Source organism: Globicephala melas, chromosome 2 (genome assembly GCF_963455315.2).
Source record: "Globicephala melas chromosome 2, mGloMel1.2, whole genome shotgun sequence".
Lineage (NCBI taxonomy): Eukaryota > Metazoa > Chordata > Mammalia > Artiodactyla > Delphinidae > Globicephala > Globicephala melas.
In genome coordinates this window covers 140,367,802-140,391,073 of record NC_083315.2, presented here as the reverse complement: position 1 = coordinate 140,391,073, position 23,272 = coordinate 140,367,802, and the positions used below count along the sequence as shown (strand labels likewise).

The 23,272-nt window shown below is 41.0% G+C and overlaps 1 protein-coding gene across 2 annotated transcripts in view; it reads left to right on the top strand.

Moving 5' to 3' along the window:
- The first annotated feature begins 9,626 nt into the window (after positions 1-9,626).
- The window catches only part of ESR2 (estrogen receptor 2), a 60,773-nt gene continuing 47,127 nt past the window's right edge, over positions 9,627-23,272 (top strand). The window contains exons 1-3 of one of the 2 annotated variants that reach the window (XM_030855201.3): positions 9,627-10,049; positions 10,260-10,512; positions 22,436-22,879. In XM_030855201.3, coding sequence (XP_030711061.2) covers positions 22,509-22,879 — 371 coding nt within the window. In that variant the 5' untranslated portion in view covers positions 9,627-10,049; positions 10,260-10,512; positions 22,436-22,508. Of the gene's footprint in view, positions 10,050-10,259; positions 10,513-22,435; positions 22,880-23,272 lie in introns of those variants that run through there. The other variant, XM_060294890.2, reaches the window with a different exon arrangement.

The following is a 23,272-nucleotide window of genomic DNA, read 5'->3' as shown; positions in this document are numbered from 1 at the left end:
CAACCACTGTGCCACCAGGGAAGCCCCTGTATATTCTTAAGGCCAGTGTTTTCTTATTGATTTTCTGTCTGAATGATCTGTCCATTGATAAACGGGGTATTAAAGTCCCCTACTATTATTGTATTGCTGTCTATTTCTTCATTTATTTCTGTTAATATTTGCTTTATATATTGATGTGCTTCTATGTTGGGTGCATAAATGTTTACAAATGTTATATTCTCTTGTTGGATTGATCTCTTTATCATTATGTAATGCCCTTCTTTGTCTTATTTTACAATCTTTGTTTTAAAGTCCATTTTGTCCGATATGAGTATTGCTGCCCACTCCCCATCTTTCTTTTTAATTCCATTTGCATGGAATATTTTCTATCCCTTCACTTTTGGTTTATGTGTGTCTTGAGCTCTGAGGTGAGTCTCTTGTAGGCAGCATATACATAGGTCTTTAAAAAAAATCCATTTAGGGCTTCCCTGGTGGTGCAGTGGTTGGGAGTCTTCCTGCCGATGCAGGGGACATGGGTTCGTGCCCCGGTCTGGGAAGATCCCACGTGCTGTGGAGCGGCTGGGCCGTGAGCCATGGCTGCTGGGCCTGCGCATCCGGAGCCTGTGCTCTGCAACAGGAGAGGCCACAGTAGTGAGAGACCTGCTACTGCCAAAAAAAAAAAAAAAAAAAAAAAAATCCATTCAGCTACCCTAGGTCTTTTGATTGGAACATTTAGTCTGTTTACATTTAAAGTAAGTATTGATAGGTTTATCCTTATTGCCCTTTTGTTAATTGTTTTCTAGTTGTTTTGTAGTTCTTCTGTGTTCCTGTCTTCTATTGATTTCTTCTTTTGATGAATTCCTTTAGTGTTACGTTGGATTCCTTACTCTTTATTTTTTGTGTATTCATTGTAGGTTTTTGTTTTGTGGTTATCATGAGGTTCATTTATATTGACCAGTATGTATAGCTGTCTGTTTTAGGCTGATAGTAGCTTAAGTTTGAAGGCATTCTAAAAGCACTACATTTTTTATGCCCCTAATCACGTTTTATGTTTTTGATGCCATATTTTATATCTTTTCATCTTGTCTATCCCTTATTGTAGTTATAGTTGATTGTACTACTTTTGTCTTTTAACCTTCAAACTAGCTTTTAATTGGATGATCCACTCCCTTTACTATATGTTTGCCTTTACCAGTGAAATTTTTTTCTTTCATTTATTTTCTTATTTCTAGTTGTAACCTTTTCTTTTACATTTAAAGTAGACCCTTTAACATTTCTCATAAGGACAGTTTAGTGGTGATGAACTCCTTTAGTTTTTGCTTGTCAAGGAAATTCTTTTTCTCTCCTTTATTTATGAATGATAACCTTGCCAGATACAGTATTCTAGGTTGTAAATTTTTTCCTTTCAGCACTTTAAATATATCCTGCAACTCCTTTCTGGACTGTAAAGTTTATGTTGAAAAAGCAGCTAATAGTCTTATGGGTTTCCCTTGTATGTGATTGGTTGTTTTTCTCTTGCTTCCTTTAAGATTCTCTCTTTATCTTTAACTTTTGCCATTTTAATTATAATATGTCTTGGTGTGGTTCTCTTTGGGAGATCCACACCATTTTGTTAGGGACTCCTGCTTGGGACTCTCTGTGCTTCCTAGACCTGAATATCTGTTTCCTTCCCCAGGTTACGGAACTTTTCAGGCATTATTTCTTCAAATAAAATTTCTGTCCCTTTCTCTTTCTCTTCTTCTGGGACCCCTATAATGTGAATTTAGTATGCTTGATGTTGTTCCAGAGGTCCTTTAAATTCTCGTCATTTAATTTTTTTTTCTTTTTGCTGTTCTGATTGAGTGATTTCTACTATTCTGTCTTCCATTTTCCCTGTCTGTTCTTCTGAATTATCTAATCTGCTGTTGATTCCCTCCACTGTATTTTTAATTTCGGTTATTGTATTCTTCAGCTCTGATTGGTTCTTTCCTAGATATTTCCTATGTCGAAGTTTTTACTGGGTTTCTCCATTCTTCTCCCAAGTTTGGTGAGCATCTTTATGACTATTTCTTCTAACTCTTAACAGGTAAGCTACTTATCTCCATTTCATTAGGGCTTCCTGCCCCGCCCCCTGCCCCCAGCTGGGGTTTTATTTTGTACTTCCATTTGGAACATATTCCTCTATCTCTTCCTTTTGTTTGACTTTTTTTGTTTCTATGAGTTAAGTGAAACAGCTACCTCTCCTGGTCTTGAAGGAGCGACCTTGTGTAGGAGCTTCCCCTGTATAGACTGCTTGTATCTGGTGGCTTTAGCAGACCAGCTGGAGCTACAGTGGATGCAGCCCAGGGAATTCCCTGGGGAGCACTGCACTGAGGCCAGCTTAGGGAGACATCTGGAGCTGGAGTGAGTGCAGACCTGGGGCTGTCCTGGGGTCCACTGCACCCAAGGCTGCCTTAGTAGGACATCTGGAGCTGGAACAGGCATGAGGGGGTCCTGGGGGAACTTAAACAGTGGCTCTTGCCAGCACCTGTGACCCCAGAGAGGGCTCCAGCAGTTCCCTGCCTGTTTAGCAGAAGCTCTAGGGTTAGTAAATGAATTTCCTTCCAGTATCTTCTAGGTACCCTTTAAATTGCTGTTTTCTTGCTGTGTCACAGGGTTGGCAAGCTTGCACTTAGGCCCCTCAGCAGTGTCCCTCCTTACTGCAGGTTTCCATGTGAGAGGGGTGTTCCCATGGAGAAGGTGTCTCCACCTTTTCTACAGGTGACTGTGAGGTTCTTCTGTGTGCAACAGATGTGCAACCAGCCCTCAGGTCTTCTTCAGGAGGAATTATTCTGTATGTAGGTATAGATTTTGCATGTCCCTGGGAGGAGATGAGCTCAGGGTCTTCCTAGCTGATATCTCAGACCTCTGCTGGGGATCTGTATTTTCAACAAGTGACCCAGGTAACTCTTATGATCCAGGAATGTGGGGAAACACTGCTCTAAATTAGTCTTACAATTTGGTCATCTGTCAGTAGGTCTTTCTCTGACTTACTTTACAACTGGGTTTGCCTGAAGAGATGTATTCAGAGTTCTAGGACTAACTCCAGGCAGGGCATATAATTTTTCTACTACCCCTCCACCCTCCAATCCCAAACATCTCATATTAGAAAACTGGCTCCTTGCCCTTTCCTAGGCCAAGTCTTCCTTATATCTGTGAAGCCCTTTGTTCCAAGGACTGCTGTGTTGTTTTATTTTTTTTTCTTAAATTTTTTTAAAAAATATTTATTTATTTAGGTGTTAGTTGGGTCTCAGTTGTGGCACACGGGATCTTTGTTGCAGCGTGCGGGATCTTTTAGTTGTGGCACACGGGCTTCTTAGTTGCGGCATGCGAACTCTTAGTTGCTGCATGTATGTGGGATCTAGTTCCCCGACCAGGGATCGAACCCAGGCCCTCTGCATTGGGAGCTCGGAGTCTTACCCACTGGACCACCAGGGAAGTCCCTGTGTTTCTTAAAGTTATCATTTATTGAGAATTTACCAGGTGTCAGGCATGTTACAATTCATCCTTTCTTTTCATCCTTACAACAAACCTCTGAAGTAGATTCTTATATTCTTCCCATTTTACAGAGGAAGATCAAAGAGGCCAGAAAAGTGTTCAAGGGCAAACAACTGGTAAGTGGTCGGGCTGAAAACCCAACCCAGGACCCACTGACCCCCAAGCCTGGGCTCCATTCTGCTGTGGGCTCTTGTGGCCTGCCTGCACTGGTGCCTTTGTGCTTACTGTCCTATCTGTGGAAGCCCTGTGCTCTGAATGCAGATTCCAGAGGCAAGAGTGGAATAATGAGGGATTCTGAGGGAACAGTGCAAAGCTGGGCCTGGGCACCTGTAGAATTCGGAGGAGCCCCCAGGGGAGATCAGCGCTCTCTCTGTGTCTGAAATTCAGCCAGCTCAGGTAGTGAGCTCTGGGGTGGGGTTGGGGGGTTAATGTAAATCTCTCTCTAAGAGGAACTCAGACACACAGGACAGTGACTTCTTGTCCTCCGAATGCCCGCAAAACTCCCGGTCTCCACCATTTATTTGTCCCTTATCATTTTTAACAGGTCTTGTAGGTCATTTCTTAGGCATTTGTCTTCTCTTTTTACCTAAAGTGTAAAGCCTCAGGGAGATCAACAGTTCAGAGAGAATAGGCATTAGACTGAAACAGATCTGGTTTGACCCCTCTGCCCATACTTTACTAGCTATGCGATATTGGGCAAGTTACTTAAACTTTCTGAGCCTTAGTCTTCTCATTTGTTAAATGGAAACTTAAATTGTACGTACCTTGTGAGACTGTTTTGAGGTTTAAATGAATTAGTGCAGATAGAGGGTTTACAAGCAATTGTTGAATGAATGGCAGTCATAGACTCTTCCATCTCCTCCATCCTCCTCTTCATCATCTGTGAGTAGACACCTTCATATGCTTTTGTGTTTCAGGTGGGCACTTAAAGCATTATTATTTTTTAGCGTTAATGGGGCATTTTCACAAAGATGTAAATGCATAACATCAAGAAGCATTCTCAGAAAAAGAGTGTTTTATGAAAGAATAAATGTAATGTCGAGTGTCAGAATAATTTTAAGGTGAAAAAACACTAAAGAAGCTGTCAATAATGTTCTCCCTTGAATGGTATTTTAGACTGACATAGGGTGGGAAGGGTAGAGGGAAGGGATGGGGTCAGGCTGACATAAGCCTAGGGATACCAGCAGTAGCATTATGAAGGACATTCAGAGACCCCAGTGCTTGGAATGCAGGAAACGAATCTGTCGAGGGGAGGCATGTATGGATCTACATGACGTGTCAGATGACCTGGGTTCCTGTAATTGTAAGCCTGGAGAATTCACTTAAGTTTCTTTATCTGCAAAATGGGGATAAAATCATTGTCACAGAGTTGATGTGAAAATGAAGCATTACATGGCCACGTAAGTGATCTGTTAACTGTAAAAGTCAATGTTCACCTAGGGTGGCAGTTCTTAGTAAGCTGCGGCTGGTGGGTGGGAGCAAGCTGAGGAAGCCTGTGGCCTGGACATGGGCAGGACCATGAAGGAGAGATTAGTGAGCAAAACTGCCTGGATGGATAGGAAAAAAATGTAGATCTGTAAAAAGAAGGGGAAAATGCAGGAGTACTAGTACGTTAGAAAACATTGGCCGATACCTCAGAGGCTATATGAACTACCTGGAGAAGTTTATTTCCTGGCTGTAATTCCCAGCAAAGGAGGGGATTGAATACTGCAGAAGACCATTTATTTCTCCAGCTAGGCTCATCAGCTCAAGCAGTAACATATGTGAAAGAAGCACCTTCTCTCTGTACACAAAAGACGGGGTCTATATTTTTTATAAAAGCCACTAATGCACTTTGTTATACAGCAGAAACTAACACAGCACTGTAAAGCAATTATATTCCAATAACGATGTTAATAAAAAAGCCACTAATGCAATGTGCGTCCCTGGAGTGTTAGTTGATGTGGGTCTAAAGGACAATGTGAGACATTTCTAGTAACTTTCCACGATATGAACAAGGAACTTGAAAATGTCAAATACATTTACAAGTAAAAAAAAAATTAGTTTTTTTGGATTCTAAACTCTTTGGAATCAGACAGTCTTATTAGAATCTGTGGTCCCTTAAGCCATGTATGTCTATCCCCTATCTCCTTTTTGACCTTATTTCTGGGAATATTACACTGTCTGACCTGTTATTAATATTATATTATTCTGTGCCAGAGAGGTAAGGAAGCTGCATTTCTAGAATAGCATTTGAGTCATCTGTGAAATTGCATATTACAATTTCCCACCATTTCTAACAGTTCTTTAACATTTTCTTTCTCAACTGAGTATTCAAATTCACGTCAGTGACCTCTAGGGGCTAGCTGCTTTTCTAGCTCAAGAGAGAATTTCTTAAATCAGAGTTGGGGCTGAGGACAAGAACGTATATTCTTCACACCGTTCGGTTTCAGTGGGTAGGAAATTAGAAACTCGAGGTATGTGAGAGATCTGTGTGGAATTTAAGTACCTTCAAGAAGCAGTAGAAGGACAAAAAGTTATTTTACCTGTATGTTTGCAAATGTCAAAGACCAAGACTGAAAAAAATAAGGATGACTTATAAGGAGTTGGCTGCACTTGCTGGCTGCCCAGGTGGTTCATTTCAACTGAGGGTCAGAATAACCTTGTCCTGTGGTCTGTGTGCCCCAGTATCAGGTTAGGTCTACCTTGCTGCTTATGTCCTTGGTCACCTTACTAGAGGCTCCAGTCAAACACATGTCAGTAAAGAATAAAGTTATGTAAATATGCACACAGGTGGTCAGACCTAGACAAGAACTTGGCAAAAATTCATTCAGCAATAACCAGGCTCTACAGGACAAATATGCCTCAGTTTACATAACAAATAAGAAAAACATCACAGGATAACAGCAGAGAAAGCAAAGGATTAGCAGGTAGACAGATGACACTGGGTTGGAACTTTCACTCTGCCACATGCACATGGGTGATATCACCAAAAAAGTCATCTCTCTGTGCCTCATTTTCCCAAGCTATAAAGCAGAGATGGCCACAGGGTTGTTACGAGGATTAAATGAATAAAATGAACCCATCTGTGCAGGCCTGCCTATTGTGGTACTGGGGCCAGAAAGATTGCATAAATATTAGGTTCATTTTTATTTCTACAAAAGACATGATCCTGAAGAGCTCTACCCAAATTCAACTTTCAAATATCAAATTCTATTTTACGAACGCTGATTCATGAGCAGCTGAGATAACCTCTAATACATTGCATTAGTAATACCACCTTCCCAATTCATCAACATCAAATAAATGTGCTATTGCAGGTGCAATGAATCTTTCCCTTCTCTTTTATTATTCCATAACTTTAGGGTTTTATCTCCCAGATCTCTTAAAACAGCAATTTATACCCACATAATATGAAGAAGGATCCTGATCTTGTTATACTTTGGAGCAAGTAGGAGCATCCCAGGACCTAAATCCTCCCACTTGGCCTCAGCCTGAGAAGAGGAAGAGTGATAGTCCCAAGCCATCCTATACCATGACACTCTTCTAGTCATCTGTGAGACTCCTTCACCTATACACTTTTGCACATCAGCTTTTGCTTTCTTGTCTTCAACAGGATTTTATTTATTTAGCCTCTTGCTAGTTTCTTTGCTACAGAAAATCCTTCCCCTTTCCCTCTGATCTTTCCAAGTTGAAGCCTTCAGCAGGTACTTGTTGAATGCCTGATTTGTATTAGGTGGGTGCTATGGGCACCATCCTACCATGGGGGTACTAGAGACACAAGACGTGCACGGTGCAATCACAGTGCAGGCGGTGTTGACAGGCAGGCTGACCACTGTGGGGGGAGGCAGTGTACACGTTCTGCTGGGCTGTCACGGTCTTGACTTTACTTAGGCTCTTGGCTTCTCAAGACAGAAAAGGGGTGGGATGAAAAGATGAGGAAGGTACACCCCAATGGAGATGCTTTCCTTTCTCCTACAGCAAAACGTGCCTTTCTTACTCTGACTTCCTTTGATTTCCCAGGTGACATTTAGCTCATCCTGCAAGCTCATCTCATGAGTGTAATTATAAATGCTAGTAAATTAATATTACCCATCATATATAACATAACTGAATTTTAACAATCCAATGCTTTAACTCCAAAGGACGACTGAATGGTGAGGACTTCAGTCCTTGTTGTAGGATATTTGGGGAAGAGGAAAGCCTTTCAATGTCATACCATGTGGGTGCTTCCTTAGGCAGGTCATGAGTGAGGTGGAAGTGAGGCTGGGACTCTGCTGAACAGAGGCACATCCTCAACACTAGATTTCAGGTGCTTTTTGGCCTAGCTAATGGTACTTAACTGTTTCAGGAATCCCTTCTTAGTTTTCGTCTTGGTTTGGGGGAGTTGGAATAGTCACCCTCTCCACTCTCTGTGTTCAACCTGGCAAAGTTTCCATCCCTAAGGTGCCATTATCTTTCTCGATCCACAGGGTGAGTCAGAAGGAAATGTACTCACTCCCATTCATTCTCTTTGCTTAATATTTCCTGCAATGGGGTTTCCTTGTGTAACAAACAGCTTCTGTGGGTGTTTGAGGGTCTTTAAAAAGAGAACATGCTGTTCCTGTGAGTGGAATGACTTCTGAAGGAAGCACTACAGCAAACAGGGAGCTCTAGTTCCAGGGTTGAGCAGAAGCTTTTCTCACAGGTGGCAGGAGGCTTTAAGGTGGGGCTTGTCTGCAGGAGATATAATGTCCTGACATTCAAGCCATCTTCATTTCCAATTGATTGCAGCTGTGGTATGGAAGAAAACAGTCTTGGGCTCTGGCCTAGGTTCAAGTTCTTCTCAGTCACTGACTGGCCATTTTCTCAATCATAAAATGGGGTTAATTAATAGCAGAATTGACTCAGAGGCTTGTTGTGTATAAACTGAGATAATATGTAGAAAGTGGAGCATGGCTAAATGCCCAATAAGTAGTAGCTGTTTATGAAAGCATTGTTGCTACTGGGTTCTTTCCTCACTATGCATGGCTTCAGGTAACTGATATAAGCTCTGTGAGCCTCAGTTTCCTCATCTGAGAAGTGGGGTCAATGAGGATTAAATGAAATGCTGTGCAAGCACTTAGCACACTCTCTGGCATGATGCAGATACTTAATAGATGTCAGTTTTCTTAACCCTCACATCATCTTTGTCTGCTTGTTGGCTCATGACTGAAATTCCTTCATAATAATTTCCATTGCAGAGGTATCTTGTTGACAAGTACTACCAAATGGAACTGATTTTTAAAAACCATCCTTTAAAATTTTCTCCTTAAGGTGGAAAGAAGGAAAAAGAATACGGGTATTGGGCACCTGGAGAAAAACCCAGGAAAGGGAACAGGGGAGCAGAGATTGGCAAAGATAAGCATCTTGTCTTCTACCATCCTCCACAGGGATCTTGTCAGCTCTACACCCTCCCGTCCAAAGTTCTCAGCCTCAAGAATCAGGAAACTCTGCCCCACAACTTGTAAGAATCCAGGAGTCCAAGCTTTAATGAACCTTGGTGGTGGGGAGGGTACAAATTTTTGATAACCATTGTTTATAAGGTAGGTGGCTCTCCACAATTGGAGACTGTCTCTGCTACCTGTGGACCTGTGGACTTCACTCTTACAAACCCAGAGCACACTAGCGTCCCTCTAGGCTATTTTGGTTAAACCCCAACACTTAACGCTGTAAAAGTTTCCCTCCATATGCCCCTTTGGTCCTGCATCAGAGATCTGGAGTCACAACCGCATCGAGAACCGTAGTTTGATGATTAATTAGGCACAAATGTGGCACTAGGGTCTCACAATGCCCTGTGGGACATCTGCTACGTTCTTTTCGATTTTTGCCATCAAGATGCAAGTTGCTTCTTAGTGACTATCAAATAGTCTTATTAGTCCTCACTCTGGGCACCACTGCCGGGTGGGGTGGGTGAGGAGAGCTTAGGTACCGTGCAGACCTGGGGAACAGAAGCTGCCACCAGGCGGCGCTCGCCTGCGGAGAGAGTTTGACGGAGGCGGAGCCAGGGAAGAGGGGCGTCTCCGCAGAGAAGCACGGAACCACCTCCCCTCCCTCGTCCTTCACCCACGCGCTTCCTTGCAGTAGGTGAGTTTGAGGAGGTTCCTGGGATCTTTGCTCTAGGGCGAAAGGCCTTCCCCGCCAGCCCTTGAAAGATGAGAACCCACACCTTCCACCTCCCGACCCTGCCGCGTGGCTTTGCCTCTCCCGGGGCTCGAGGCTGCCCTTGCCGCTGGGAATCGATTGGGCAAATAGTTTCACCTCTAGATGCTTAGTCAGACTTCTGTATTTAATGACGCCAAAGCATCCAGCTCCTCTCAGACTCACGTGGCTCAGGGTCTGGGGAGCCGACCCTCAAAGCGTGGCCCCCAACCCGGCAGCATCATTTTCAGCATCACCCCGGACCTGGTTAGGAATGCACATTCTCAGGCCCCGCCCCAGACCTCCCAAATCCAAGACCGGGGGAGGGGCGCCGTCTGTGCTTTGCTGCTCCTGCGGGTGACTGGGAGGCGCTCGACGGTGACAGCCCCTACCCTGGGGCTTCCTACGTCGCTCAGGTGAGTATGGATCGCGAGGCGGGTAGTCCGGCTCCTCCAGAGATCTCCCGGCCACTGGCTAGGTGGTCACGTGGGCTCTGGGCTTCTTTCCCCCCTCCCCCTCCCGCCCCTCGCGTCTTTAAAAGGAAGGAGCGGCTCCTCGTTAGTGATCTTTGCAGTGTCTCCGGCTACTGGACCTTCTGACACCCACTCCCTCGCCCCTGCTGCTAGGCCGCCGGGAGAGCGGAGGCTGCGACAGACGCCTCTGGAAACTTGCAGGGCAGAGAAGAGGCGGCGGGAGCCGGACCAGAGCGGGACCGTCCAGGGCTGCGACTGGCATCCGGTGCTGCGTTTGGGATCTGGGCTGCGCGAGGTGCGCTCACTCTCCGCAGCTGGTGCCGCAGCCGGGTGCGGGGAACAGAACTAGTCCGGGAAAAGCACGTGCCGCGTTTCAGTGATTGCTAGGCGGGTGTGTACAAGTAGGGTAAGTGCCCCTCAGGTCAAGGTGCGATTTGTCTGATTTAATGTTTGAAATCCAGCGATGGGAAAATAGTAATATTGAGAACAATAAAAGCCACCCCCCAACCCCCCCGCCAAATCCACCAGTCTGGAAAACTACTGGAAACAAATTTCATGTTTTGACTAAATATTTTCACTCAAGACGCTGGCAAGTTAACTAATTGGTTTGTGCCTGTAAGCTCCGGGTTGACTGTGCTAATATACATGTTTTTTAAAAGGCAAAACTCCTGTATTTTCTACGGATTTCCCAACCGTGGATGAAACGGTAACGGTAGGAAAGTTGACCAGGGCACTTCATGCTTGAGTTTTGTGGGCCTGGGAAGATGTACATGTATCAGGCAGGTGACTAGTATTTTTAAATGTATTAACTGGCAAACCTTAATCATATCAGAAAGCGGAGTTACTTCTTTCCTGGGCGGATTGAGTAAGATTGAGATCATCTGGGCTTGTTTTATTTGCTGACGAGGAACCCCAGCCGCTGTTCTCTTAACCTGTTGTTTTCCCGTTCCTGCCTAATTAATACTGGATATAGAATTAAGTCGAGGGAATCTGTGTGTATATATATATATATATATATATATATATATATATATATATTTGTGTGTGTGTGTGTGAAAAGCAAAACTTTGGATTCGGGTGAATTTCTATTTAGGAAAATAAGATTGACTCAATTTTACTAGCTTTTTAAAAAGCAACTTTGTGCTTTGGTGTGGTACACAACACTTTTGAGGAAGGATTTTGTTTAGTTAGATTTCTAGTATTTACATGGGCATTCCATTAGGAATTTTTATTTTTGTTCTAAGTTTCTAAACTCACAGTGGCTGTTTTTCTTTGTGTGTGGAGAAGGATGTTTGTTATTTAAAAAGTGAACATGTGGAAAGAAAGATTTGTGCTGTGAGTATTGTAAAAAGTAAATGTACTGTGACTATGAAAAGAACGTTGCACACTTATTCTTTGGCTCTTTTTTTTTCTGCAGAAAATCTGTTTTTGCATACATTCTAGAAGAGGGGGAAATGTTAGGATCTGTTTATCAGCAGGTGTTAAAGCATAAACCTTAGGATTCCATTTTATGTTCAAGCATTTTTTTTCAGTTGAATTACTGAAACATTATTTCAGAAGTCACCAGTCTCCTGTAACATTTAAGTCCTATAAGTCTCTGAAGTCAATTAAAAACACATTTAGGACATCTTTTGTAGTGGTTCTGAGGGATGTGAATGAATCTAATCATCATTTACATTTCTCAGTTTATTTATAATATGGAATAGGTAAGATTTAGTAGTAAATTCAACCCTTAAAAATATAATTAGCATTTAATAGATATTGATATGTCCATTTAAAAAAATATTACATGTAGTTTTCTATATATGTGATCCAACAGGTAATGATTCAAAATACATCTTGTAATAATGTTAATTCATGTTTTGAATCATTTTATAATATCTATAAATAATAAAATAATATAGAATGCTGAAGGCTGAACTTGAACCATTTACTGGTAAGTTTTTTGATAATTATGTCTAGAGCCCTTGAGAAATGTATACTTGAATTTAGGCTTCATCATTCAGTGCCTAGCACACTGTTTTAGACATAATAACATTTTTGAAAAGTCAAGCTTATTGCAGTGTAATATACATAGGGTAAAATCTAGCCTCTTTAGGTGTATCGCTCTGAATTCTGACAGTTGCACACAGCGGTATACTCAGTCACCTCCATGATCAAGACATGGAACAGTTCCATCACCCCCAGAAGTCCCCTTTGTAGTCAGCCCTCTCCACGCAACCCCAACCCCTGGAAATCACTGTTTGTTGATTATATAGTTTTGCTCTTCAGTATATTCTTACTTAGAAATAATTGTCTTCCTTCCCTTTTCTCAAAAGAAAACCTCAGTTCCCTTCCTTTTTTGGGATCAGCCAGGTTCTGGTATTTTTGTTTTAATCCTATACACTTTGGGGTAAATTGAAGAAAAGACAAAACTATTTTGTATATGGGAAACCAGAGGCCTGGAATACGTGTTAGATTCATATTGGGCTAATAGGTTTAATTTTTAGCAAATTTGGGTCCCATTGTGGTATAAGCCTTTGGTTACAGTTTGCATCATTAGTTATCCCAAACTGAAATACAAGGGCATTAAAAAAAATATTTGTTATTTATGTAATATTAGTAGAATATGTGGTTCCTTTATAATCTTTGCATTTAAGAGATACTTTTATTATATGTGAGATTAAGAAAGCTACCTGAGGGCTTCCCAGATGGCGCAGTGGTTGGGAGTCCACCTGCCGATGCAGGGGACGCGGGCTCATGCCCCAGTCCGGGAGGATCCCACGTGCTGCGGGGCGGCTGGGCCCGTGAGCCATGGCCGCTGAGCCTGCGCATCCGGAGCCTGTACTCCGCAACGGGAGGGGCCCACAGCAGTGAGAGGCCCGCGTACCGGGAAAAAGAAAAAAGAAAAAAAAGAAAGTTACTTGAAATTACATATTATCAAATAGTGAGAAGCCTAGGAACGATTAAAAATGACAACTTGTAGACATTTAAAATGAAATACAGAGTGATTGTGGCTACTTAAGTTAAAATACTCTCTTTAATAGGAGCTAAAGTCTGTGCCCAATTTATTTGTAGATGTCAGTTTTTTCATTCCTGTGCCCATGTTTTGAAATCTAGGTTTTCCTGTAGGACATAGATGTAAACTCTTTTATAAACCAGTATTTTTTTTACTGTTTAATACATTATTCAATTCAGTAAACACTTAGGTGCCTGTTATTGCTAGGCACTCCTAATGTGTCAGACTGATGTCGTTTGCCGTTTTCCTTTGTGCTATGAAAAACAAGAGCCTGTCTTTTAAATACATACACAACGTACCTTTCAGAGAACTGCAGTGGCAGTAACTAGGATATGCAGAGTGGCAAGTTTATGAGGCACCAGCAAACTGGATAGTTGGCATTTCCAACAGGAACGGTTACAGCTCTTGATAATAATTAAGGGCTTTACGAAGGGAATCTTTGTGCAGGTGTACTTGAGAGAGGAGAGAAGAATGAAGGTCACCTGGAAAGACAAATTACTGGACTCCTATATATTTCCTCAAAGCAGGACTGCAAAGTTTTGTTAGTGAATGTTTTGTGTTCACTGTCAAACCCCAGACTGGCAGGCAAGTTGAATGTATTCCGTTTAACTTCTGCATCGGTCATGTCCTTTTGAATCTCTTCACCCACAACTCTCCCTCACCCTCTCCCTCACCCTGCCCCAAATGAATATTTGAATATGCTTCTGTTTCCTAAAAGTGGAGTATTGTCACTGACTTGGTATTAGGAAGGAGCAGAGACCTGCTGATGAAAGAGAAGATTGATGGGCTTTCCCTCCACACTGCTGCCTTAGAGTGTGATAACCCTGGGGCTGAGGCTTTATCCTCTTCCCATATTCAAGCCCTCAAAATTCAATTTCCTAACCAGCTCAGTAGGCTATTAGGGGAGTTAGTTTTCTCATTTTGGAAACTACGTGTACATGTTCTTAAGAGTTGTATGTGAGTCAGTTATTACCGATCAGTTCCATGATGATTTTGGAGTGTTTTTTCTTTATTTCTAATTAATATTAAACTGATTGAGACTCTTAATATTTTTCTTAATATTTAAGGCTAGTGATTGGCAAATAGCCACTTATACACATCAAGGACGCTTGACACCTAAGACATATTTTTTATCTTTTCCATGAAATTCCTTCTATTGTCTGCTTTGTGAATGTGAATTTATGGCTTCTGAGGGGCACACAGGTGTGGGGTGTTCAAACTGAATGCTTGGGGAAGTGTGATGGGCAGGCTTGAGAATACAGCATAGGAGAATGTGGCATTTTGTGTTCCACACAGGCTACTAGCAGCTCAGCTTTTTGGACAGTGGTGGTGGATTGTCAAGAAGAAGTTAAGAGAGTAAAATTAGGAGGCAGAAATCTTCAGGGTGGCCATAAAGGTGTCTTAACCTAAATTGTCTGGAAATCCTGCCTAACACTCTAAGCATATTCAGTGGCGTGCCGATAGACTGACTTCACCCTCTTGCATATGTAATGATACCTTTGCAGAATGCTTTCATGTACATCATTTCACTTCATCCTTAAACACTGTGAGAAAGGGGAACCCGTATTAGGTCCCCGTTTCTCCTGAAGGAGATATAGGAACTCAGGGAGTTTACCTGAGTAAACTAAGATCACCTGGCCTTCAGGCAGAGTTGGGCCTGGGACCTGGAGTCCTACTCTGTCCACTGGGCAAGAATATACATAAAAACAGGCCTGGTGGTGACTGCCTTCTGATTTTTTTAAACTAGATTTGATTGGCACTTTGATAAAATCAGTCTACTCTTTCTAGAATGTCTTTCTGCCATTTCTAGGGCATGCCTTTTTCTTCTTCAAGGAAACACTGTCAATATTTGGAATTTTAAAAACTTTTTTTTTTTTAGTTTAAGAGCCGTAGCGTATTTCCCAGCCAGTACATTAGAACACTACATATAATCCCATGTGTACAAAAAGCTTTCCCACTGGACATAGATGTGACCCAAGAGGGCCCCACACAGGTGTGTATGCTGGGGGAGTGTGAGAGAGACATCTTTGGGCAGAAGACAAGGGCTGTTCATCATGAAGGATACAGGCCAACTATTTTAGGCTGTGATGAGTAATTAAAGAAAATTGTCACACAAAGAAATGATTAATTCTTAGAATCAGGATGTCCGGGTACATGTTCTTTTGTTGGCCAGGTGAAATTCCATGCCTTCCAGGCCCAACAATTAAATTGTTTAGAGACTCTTTTTCCCTGTTATACCAGAGATTGTGGTCATAGAGGCAATGCTTGGGTGTTCAAACGAATGTGTGGGAAAATCTGTAGTACAGTGCTGGAGAAATATATTCTTCTTGGAATTCTTTCCTTCGATCAGTTTATATCACTGTTTTAGAGCAGAACTACTTAAATGACCACAGGTTGTTTATTCACTTTTCTAGACCTCCAGTGGAGCAGACTTTCCTTTTGTTACTTATTCTCTTGTCTCCCAGGTCTACTGCAGTGATTTAAGTTCATTACTCCTTGCTGTGTCTTTGCTTAAGAAGGAAAAACCCTTTGCATTGGCTACCAAGTTATTAGTTACCCAAGACTGCACTGACAAATAGTTGTCATGTGAATCTGGATAATTTAAAAGATACCCAACCAAAAAACAGTATATCCTCTTAATCACTGTCCAGCAACCAGTTCTCTCACATTAATTATCATGGTACTGGGGATGTGTGGAAATTCTAGAGAAGTTGGTATATATGTGTGAAATGCATATTTTCTAAGCAAAGTCACTGTGGTACCTGATTTATTGCCTGGATGAATCCTGGCATTTGCCATTTGGCGGTATATGTCTGACAGGTCATTTCAGCATTTCTAGGCCGAGAATGAACATTTCAGTTGTAGGTGAAAATGAGTGATGGGATTGATTCTCTGCTCCTGAGAGAGAGATGATCTTCATTTTAAATGGTGTTTTCCCTGTCCAGCTAGATAATGGGGAGTGCTATTTCAAGTTCATGAATTTCCATGCTACTATTCATTACTTTGTGTCCGTAGAAGCTTTACGTTTTTAAGAGGCCTAATGAAAGGAAAAGATAGTGGTGGTTTTCTGATAGTTTGGTGTATTGGCTTTTCTACTGATACTTAAGCCGAAACGCCAAATACATTTCTTTTGGGCAATGTAAAGTTGAGACAACATGAAATTCAGTAAAACCTTGATTGGTCAAAATGTTCAGAGAATGATTTTTTGTTTAAACAATTCAATTGATTTTTAAAAATTGATTATTAAGTTGAAGTCTCTTGTTCAAGTTCTTATTCTAAAATCCACTGCTTTCCTGCTTCTTAATTTCTTGAATATAATTTAATCTTCATTTGATGATTGAGAATGTAGAGTTTATCCTTATGTAAGTTTACCTTGAGCAGTGCTCTGTATAAGAACGTTGGGATACTCACCGTGGTGATTACACTAACATTTGGATATGCTTTTTATTTATTAAATTGGGTAAGACATCTTGTTTTCTTTTTTATAAGTTCAAAAAAAATAAAAATACTATAAATCAACTATACTTCAATTAAAAAAAGAAATATAAAATTTATTACCTCCAGGTTACATTATGCATAAATACAATTTGTTATGCATGTTACCTTAAGTATTTTGTTCTCAGTTGTTACATACTGTTTAAGTTGTGCTGTTAAAGTACTTTAAATGTCTTTTGATTAAATATTTGGCTGCATAAGATATGCTCAGATCATTTAGCAAAAATAATGCACTAAAATCCAATCACCAAGGTACAATATTGAAAACATAAGCACAGTGAACAGGTGTATGTGTAGGTGGATTGAAATAGGAGAGGTGTTTTCAAGACAGATTGAGGGACAAAAGCCTCCTAATAATTCTGCCACTTCTCGAGCTGACATCTAAAGGTTACTCATGACCTAATTACCAACTCCTGTATTCAACCACTTGCTCTAACTTCGATCATTTCCATGGTTCTGTAAATGTTTTCAAGCGTCTGTATTTAAAACCCTTCCTTGATAGACAAAATGTGGTGTATACATACAATGGAATATTATTTAGCCTTGAAAAGGAAAGAAATTCTGATACATGCAACAACATGGATAAGCCTTGAGGACATTATGCTAGATGAAATAAGCCAGTCACAAAAGAACAAATACTGTATGATTCTACTTATATGAGGTACTCAATAGTCAAGTCTGTAGAGACAGAAGTAGAATGGTGGTTGCCAGGAGCTGGGGGAGGGAGGAATGGGGGAACTGTTTTAAACAGGTGTAGAATCTTAGTTTTGCAAGATGAAAAGAGTTCTGGAGATTGGTTGCACTACAGTGAAAATGTCTTTAGCACTACTGAACTGTACATGGTTAATATGGTAAACTTTATTATGTGTATTTTACTACAACTTTTTAAAAAAGTTTGGAAATTGCTAGTTAGCATTATATGCTTTATCCTGCATATTTTCTATTAGGAATCAGGGATTGTATATATTGATTGGGAATAAGTAGTTGAAATGTGGAATTCTGTCCTCATGATTAATAAATGCATATATATTTTTTAAACTTCCTTGATCTTATATTCGTTTCCAGCTACCATTCTCTCTCCTGTCTCTTGTGGACAACCAATGTTGATTGGAAGTGGTAGCACCTTTGTATTCATTCCTTGTTATTTTACCTGGTCTGCCTGCCTCATTTACTGGGCATATTGGCTCCCTGAAGGCAGAGTGCCTGTCTTGAAACTCCTTTAGATCCCCTGTCTCAGCTCAGTACCATGGCTACTGCAAGTGCTCCATCTTTGATTCATACTCTATACTGGATGAAATCATATATTTTCAACACATTTCTTCATATTCTTTTTTTACAACAAATATTTATTGCATTGTAGTAGAAGGTGAATAAAATACAGTGTGTGCCTTCAGGAGCTTAAAATCTAACTGTACTTACTTCTTACTCTCCCACCCCACCTTTACCATTTCCAAAAAGGATTTGGTGTAGTTCTCTTCTAATAAGGAGGGTTAAATTTCTATGTAAGTTACTATAGGGGTGCTAGAGTGAAAAAAGTGATAAGGCATGAAACGCCAACCGCTTCACAATGCACTTTGCATATTTCTTATGAACATGGCAGGTTTTCTGTAGGAAAATATCAGGAGATTAGAGTGGAATGATGAGTTGGGACAACATAGTGGAATGCCTTGAATGTTAAAAGAGCATGACTTATTAAGAGGCTGGTGGGAAGCAGGGGGCTGCTCAGAGCTGGGTTTTTAAGAATGTTAATCTGGCTGCTCTGTGACCCTGGAGAAAGAGCTAACTGGAGGCAAGGAGCAGTAAGGAGACTATTTAAGGTGCACAGATAAGAAGTAACAAGAGCTTGCTCCAAGGTTGGCGAAAGACATAACCATGGGGAAAGGCACCATGGAGAGAAAAACCCAATGTGCCTTGGTGATGAAAGGTAGCTGGATGAAGGGGAGAAGTCAGAGATAACTGTAATAGCCTTCGTCATTAACACAAATAGAAAATGAGTGGTTTGGGGGAGGAAAATGATGAATTTTGCCTTGGGTATTATATTAATTATCTAGTGCTCTGTAACAAATTGTCATAGAATTTAGCAGCTTAAGACAACAAACATTATCTCACACAGTTTCTGAGAGGAATCCAGAAGCAGCTTAGCTTAGATGTTGGCCAGGGCTACAGTCATCTGAAAACTCGACTGGGGCTGGAGGATCTGCTTCCAAAATCTCTCTTTCACTGTAGTTCCTTGCTGGCTGCTGGCAGGAGGCCACCGTAGGGCTACTTGAGTGTCCTCACAATATGGCAGCTGGCTTTCCCCAGAGTGAGTGATCTAAGAGAGCAAGCCAGGAAGAGGCTGCAATGCCTTTTATAACATAGTCATAGAAGTACATGCCATCCTTCTGCCATAATTTATTCATTAGAAGGGAGTCACTATATCTAGCCCATATTCAAGGGGGAGGTTAGGCACCACCTTTTGAAGGGAAGAGTATTGAAGAATTTATGGACATTTTTAAAAAACATCATAGATATATTGTGTTTTGAGGACAAATGGAATGAGCATTCCAAGGAAAATGTCAGGAGAAAGGAATTGGGAGCTTTAGAGGGCCAAGTTGCTTACATATGGAAGTAGGTGACAGCTGGAGCAGAAAATATTGAAGATGGAGAACTTCTCCAGGCTAGATTCTTAATGATCTCTCTCAAACAGTCTCATTATTAATGGTCATTGTTCCCTTCCCCAAATTATATTATTCCATATATTTTAACTTTTTAAAAACAGGTTTCTATTTTTAATTTCTTATTTTGTTTGTTTTCCTTCAAAGCTTCTTATCAGGAAAAATTTCAAAGTTATAGAAAAGTTGAAAGACTAATGTCCGTATGTTTACCATCTAGATTCAGTAATTGCTGACAATTTGACTTATTTGCTCTACCTATGTATCTATGTATGTATCTACCTATCTGTCTATCCATCTGAATATTCTTCTGAACTATTTATTAAGTGTCATTCTTTGGTAAAGAAGGGTTTTCCCTCTACGTTGGGATAAACTACAGGTTCTCTTCAAAAGGCAGAGTACAGGTTTAATTCTTTTCCCCTAATTGCTAATTTTCAGAGTGAGGAACTGATACAGTGGTAGCAGATGATTCTCTTTTTCTTTTCCTCTTTTTTTGAACATCACTATGGACTCATAATCCAAAGGGTAAAAAGCATATGTAATTTTGCTATTTATTGCCAAATACCCATGGAAGTTGTACCATTTTGCACTCTCACCAGCAATGTAGGAGCAAGTCCATGGTTTTTCCATAACCTTTCCAAGAGAGTCTGTTGTCAAACATTTGAATTTTTTGGGCTTCCCTGGTGGCGCAGTGGTTGAGAGTCCACCTGCAGATGCAGGGGACATGGGTTCGTGCCCTGGTCCGGGAAGATCCCACATGCTGCAGAGCGGCTGGGCCCGTGAGCCATGGCCGCTGAGCTTGCACGTCCGGAGCCTCTCCACAACGGGAGAGGCCACAACAGTGAGAGGCCCGCGTACCGCAAAAAAAAAAAAAAAAAAAAAAAATTGAATTTTTGGCAAACATAAGTGAGAAATGGTATCTTGGTGCAGTTTAATTTGTATCTCTTTATTGAACAAGGTTGAACATATTTTTATGTGTTTTAAGAGCCATTTGCCTTCCTTTTCCTGTGTTCTGTTTGTGTTTTTTGCCTATTTTTCTAATGAATATTTGGGGGGTTTTTTCCATCTTAATTTAAGAGTTCTCGCTATATACCAGAGAAGTTAGCCCTTTGTTTCTAATATAAGTTGGGAGTATTTTTTTTCCAATTTGTCATTACTCTTTTGACTTATGGTGTTTTTATGATATGCAGATGTTTACTTTCATGAGTTTATGTACTTTTATGTGCATTTTAAAATTGCATCTGGATTTTGAGTCATAGTTAAGAAGATTGTCCCCACACCCATGTTATAATGGGATTTATCTACATTTGCTTCTAGTACCTGTGCAGCCCCTGTTCCTCCCCCATTCCTGTCTTACCCCTTCTCCTATCCTCCTCCCTCTCCTTCCTCTTCCCAGTTCTCTCAACATTTGGGTCTTTAACATTTGGAGTTTATTCTGGCATACATTCTTTTTCCAATGATAATTCTGTTGTCCAATGTTTTCCTAGAGATTTGAGATACCACCTTTATCCTATGACAAATTTCCAAAAACTTTTGACTTTTTTTAAATATTTATTTATTATTATTTTTGCTCTGTCGGGTCTTAGTTGCGGCACGCGGGATCTTTCATTGTGGTGCACGGGCTTCTCTCTAGTTGTGTCGAGTGGGCTCCAGAGCGCACGGTCTCAGTAGTTGTGGCTCATGGGCTTTGTTGCCCCGCAGCATGTGGGATCTTACTTCCCCGACTAGCGATTGAACCTGCGTTCCCTTCATTGGAAGGCAGATTCTTAACCACTGGACCACCAGGGAAATCCCTTGAGTTTTTGAATTTGCTGTTTTAGGATTTTCTGTTCTATTGCATAGCAATCTGGGTCCAATCAGGAGACAGAAACTACACAGTAGGTTCAACAGGGGAAGTCTAATGTAAGAATTACCAACTATGATGAGAGATTAAGTATAAGATATAAGAAACTCTACGTGGAGCTGAGGTAGACTACCCAAAGATGGACAAACTTGGGGGATTCAGACCTCCTTGGAAAAAAATGGTTTGGCCACTAATTAGCAGAAATGTTAACTGTGTAGCTGGACGAAAGTGGTCTGGAGTTGCAGGTGGGGAGCGGGTGATCAGCAGCTGGTGGTGTGGGCCCTGGGAGTCCAGGTGCCCGTGGGGGCAGAAGACCTTCAGAGTGTGCATGTGCTGGTGATGAAACTTGTACAAGGAACAACTTCTGTGTAACTCCTCAGGCCATAGTCTGAACAGGTGATTGCAGAAAGGTTCTCGCCGTGCCAGGGCTACAAGTTTGCAGTGGGACCTCATTCTGGACTTATGGCTGGCACAGGCTCCACTGGATGTTCTCACACCCACACTGCCAGCCTCTGCCCCTGCCAGAAATCACTGTGGTCTCTTCCTCCTGCAGTGTCCCTGCAGTGCCTCAACTGCAAAAGCTTAGCACTGGGCTCAGTTTAAATGCTTAAGGAATTCCATTGCTATAGAACATATACTGAAGGGTGTATTAGGTGAAAGGCAATAAATTGATCATTGTTACAGGTACATTGGCCTGTCTATTCCTTTTTTATTATTGGCTATTCATAGTGTGTTTGAAGATCTGTTATTGCTAGTCCTGCTCATTGATCTGCTCTTTCAGGGTTTTCCTGCTTATTTTTCTGTAAGAATTTAAAAAGGAACTTATCTAGTTCAAAAAAAAAAAAAAAAGAAAAAAGAAAAAAAGAAAACTGGTTGGCATGGCATTTTGATTTAATCCTGTGTTTTTTATTTTTAATTTTTATTTATTTATTTTTTGCCATGCCATGTGGCTTGTGGGATCTCAGTTCCTAGGGATTGAACCCAGGCCACAGCAGTGAATGTCCAGAATTCTAACCACTGGGCAACCATGGAACTCCCTGTGTTTTTTAAGTTTTAAAAGCACTTTATATTAAATTCTCATGGTAAAAAAATTATCATGGTTAACAACAAAAGCATTATGGAAGTGAATGAAGTAGAAAATGAGTTCCATGCCTTACCTTCCTACCCCTCTGAGGTTAATAATTTTGTGTATATTTTTCAGGATGTATTTCTAGGCCCATACAAGTGTGTGTGTGTGTGTGTGTGTGTGTGTGTGTGTGTGTTTAATAATAATATGTCAACCTTTTTAATAGTATGCTTGTATCTGTAACTTAGAAATGTCTTTTTTTTTTCTTCACAGCCATACCTGTCTATGATTCTTTGAGAACATTATAATGTCCCTTTGTGCCTCTTCTCACAAGGAGTTTTCCTAGATGTTACCTATTCAAGACATGGATATCAAAAACTCACCATCTAGCCTTAACTCTCCTGTCTCCTACAACTGCAGTCAATCCATCCTACCCCTGGAGCCAGGCCCTATATATATACCTTCCTCCTATGTAGAGAGCCACCGTGAATATTCAGCCATGACATTCTATAGCCCTGCCGTGATGAATTACAGTATTCCCAATAACTCGGAAGGTGGGCCTGGTCGACAGACCACAAGCCCAAATGTATTGTGGCCAACTCCTGGGCACCTCTCTCCTTTAGCCATCCATTGCCAGTCGTCACTTCTGTATGCAGAACCTCAAAAGAGTCCTTGGTGTGAAACGAGATCATTAGAACACACCTTACCTGGGAACAGGTAAATCCAGTCTTCATTCTGAATTGTAGTTCATGGCCATTATTCAGATTGCTTTATGATTTAGTGAAAAGAAAGATATGTGTTATACAAGTTCTTCATTATTACATAGATCAAATAGAGCACCTAAAACATCTGATATTCTGAATTCTAGAATATCTAATCTGATATTCTAGTTCTTATTAAAAAGTTGAGCTTACAGATCTGTGTTTTAGGGGGAGAATTCACTATCATGACTACTGTCTTTAGAAACTAAAGAATTTAACTTAAATCACTTTCTTCTTGATGAAGTGATTTGGGTTTGAAAAAGAAATTTTTACTTTCAAGTTAGATCCTTCTTATCTTGCAGTGAAATCACAATTTAGTGTTCATGACAAATTGTGTCCAAGATAAAAG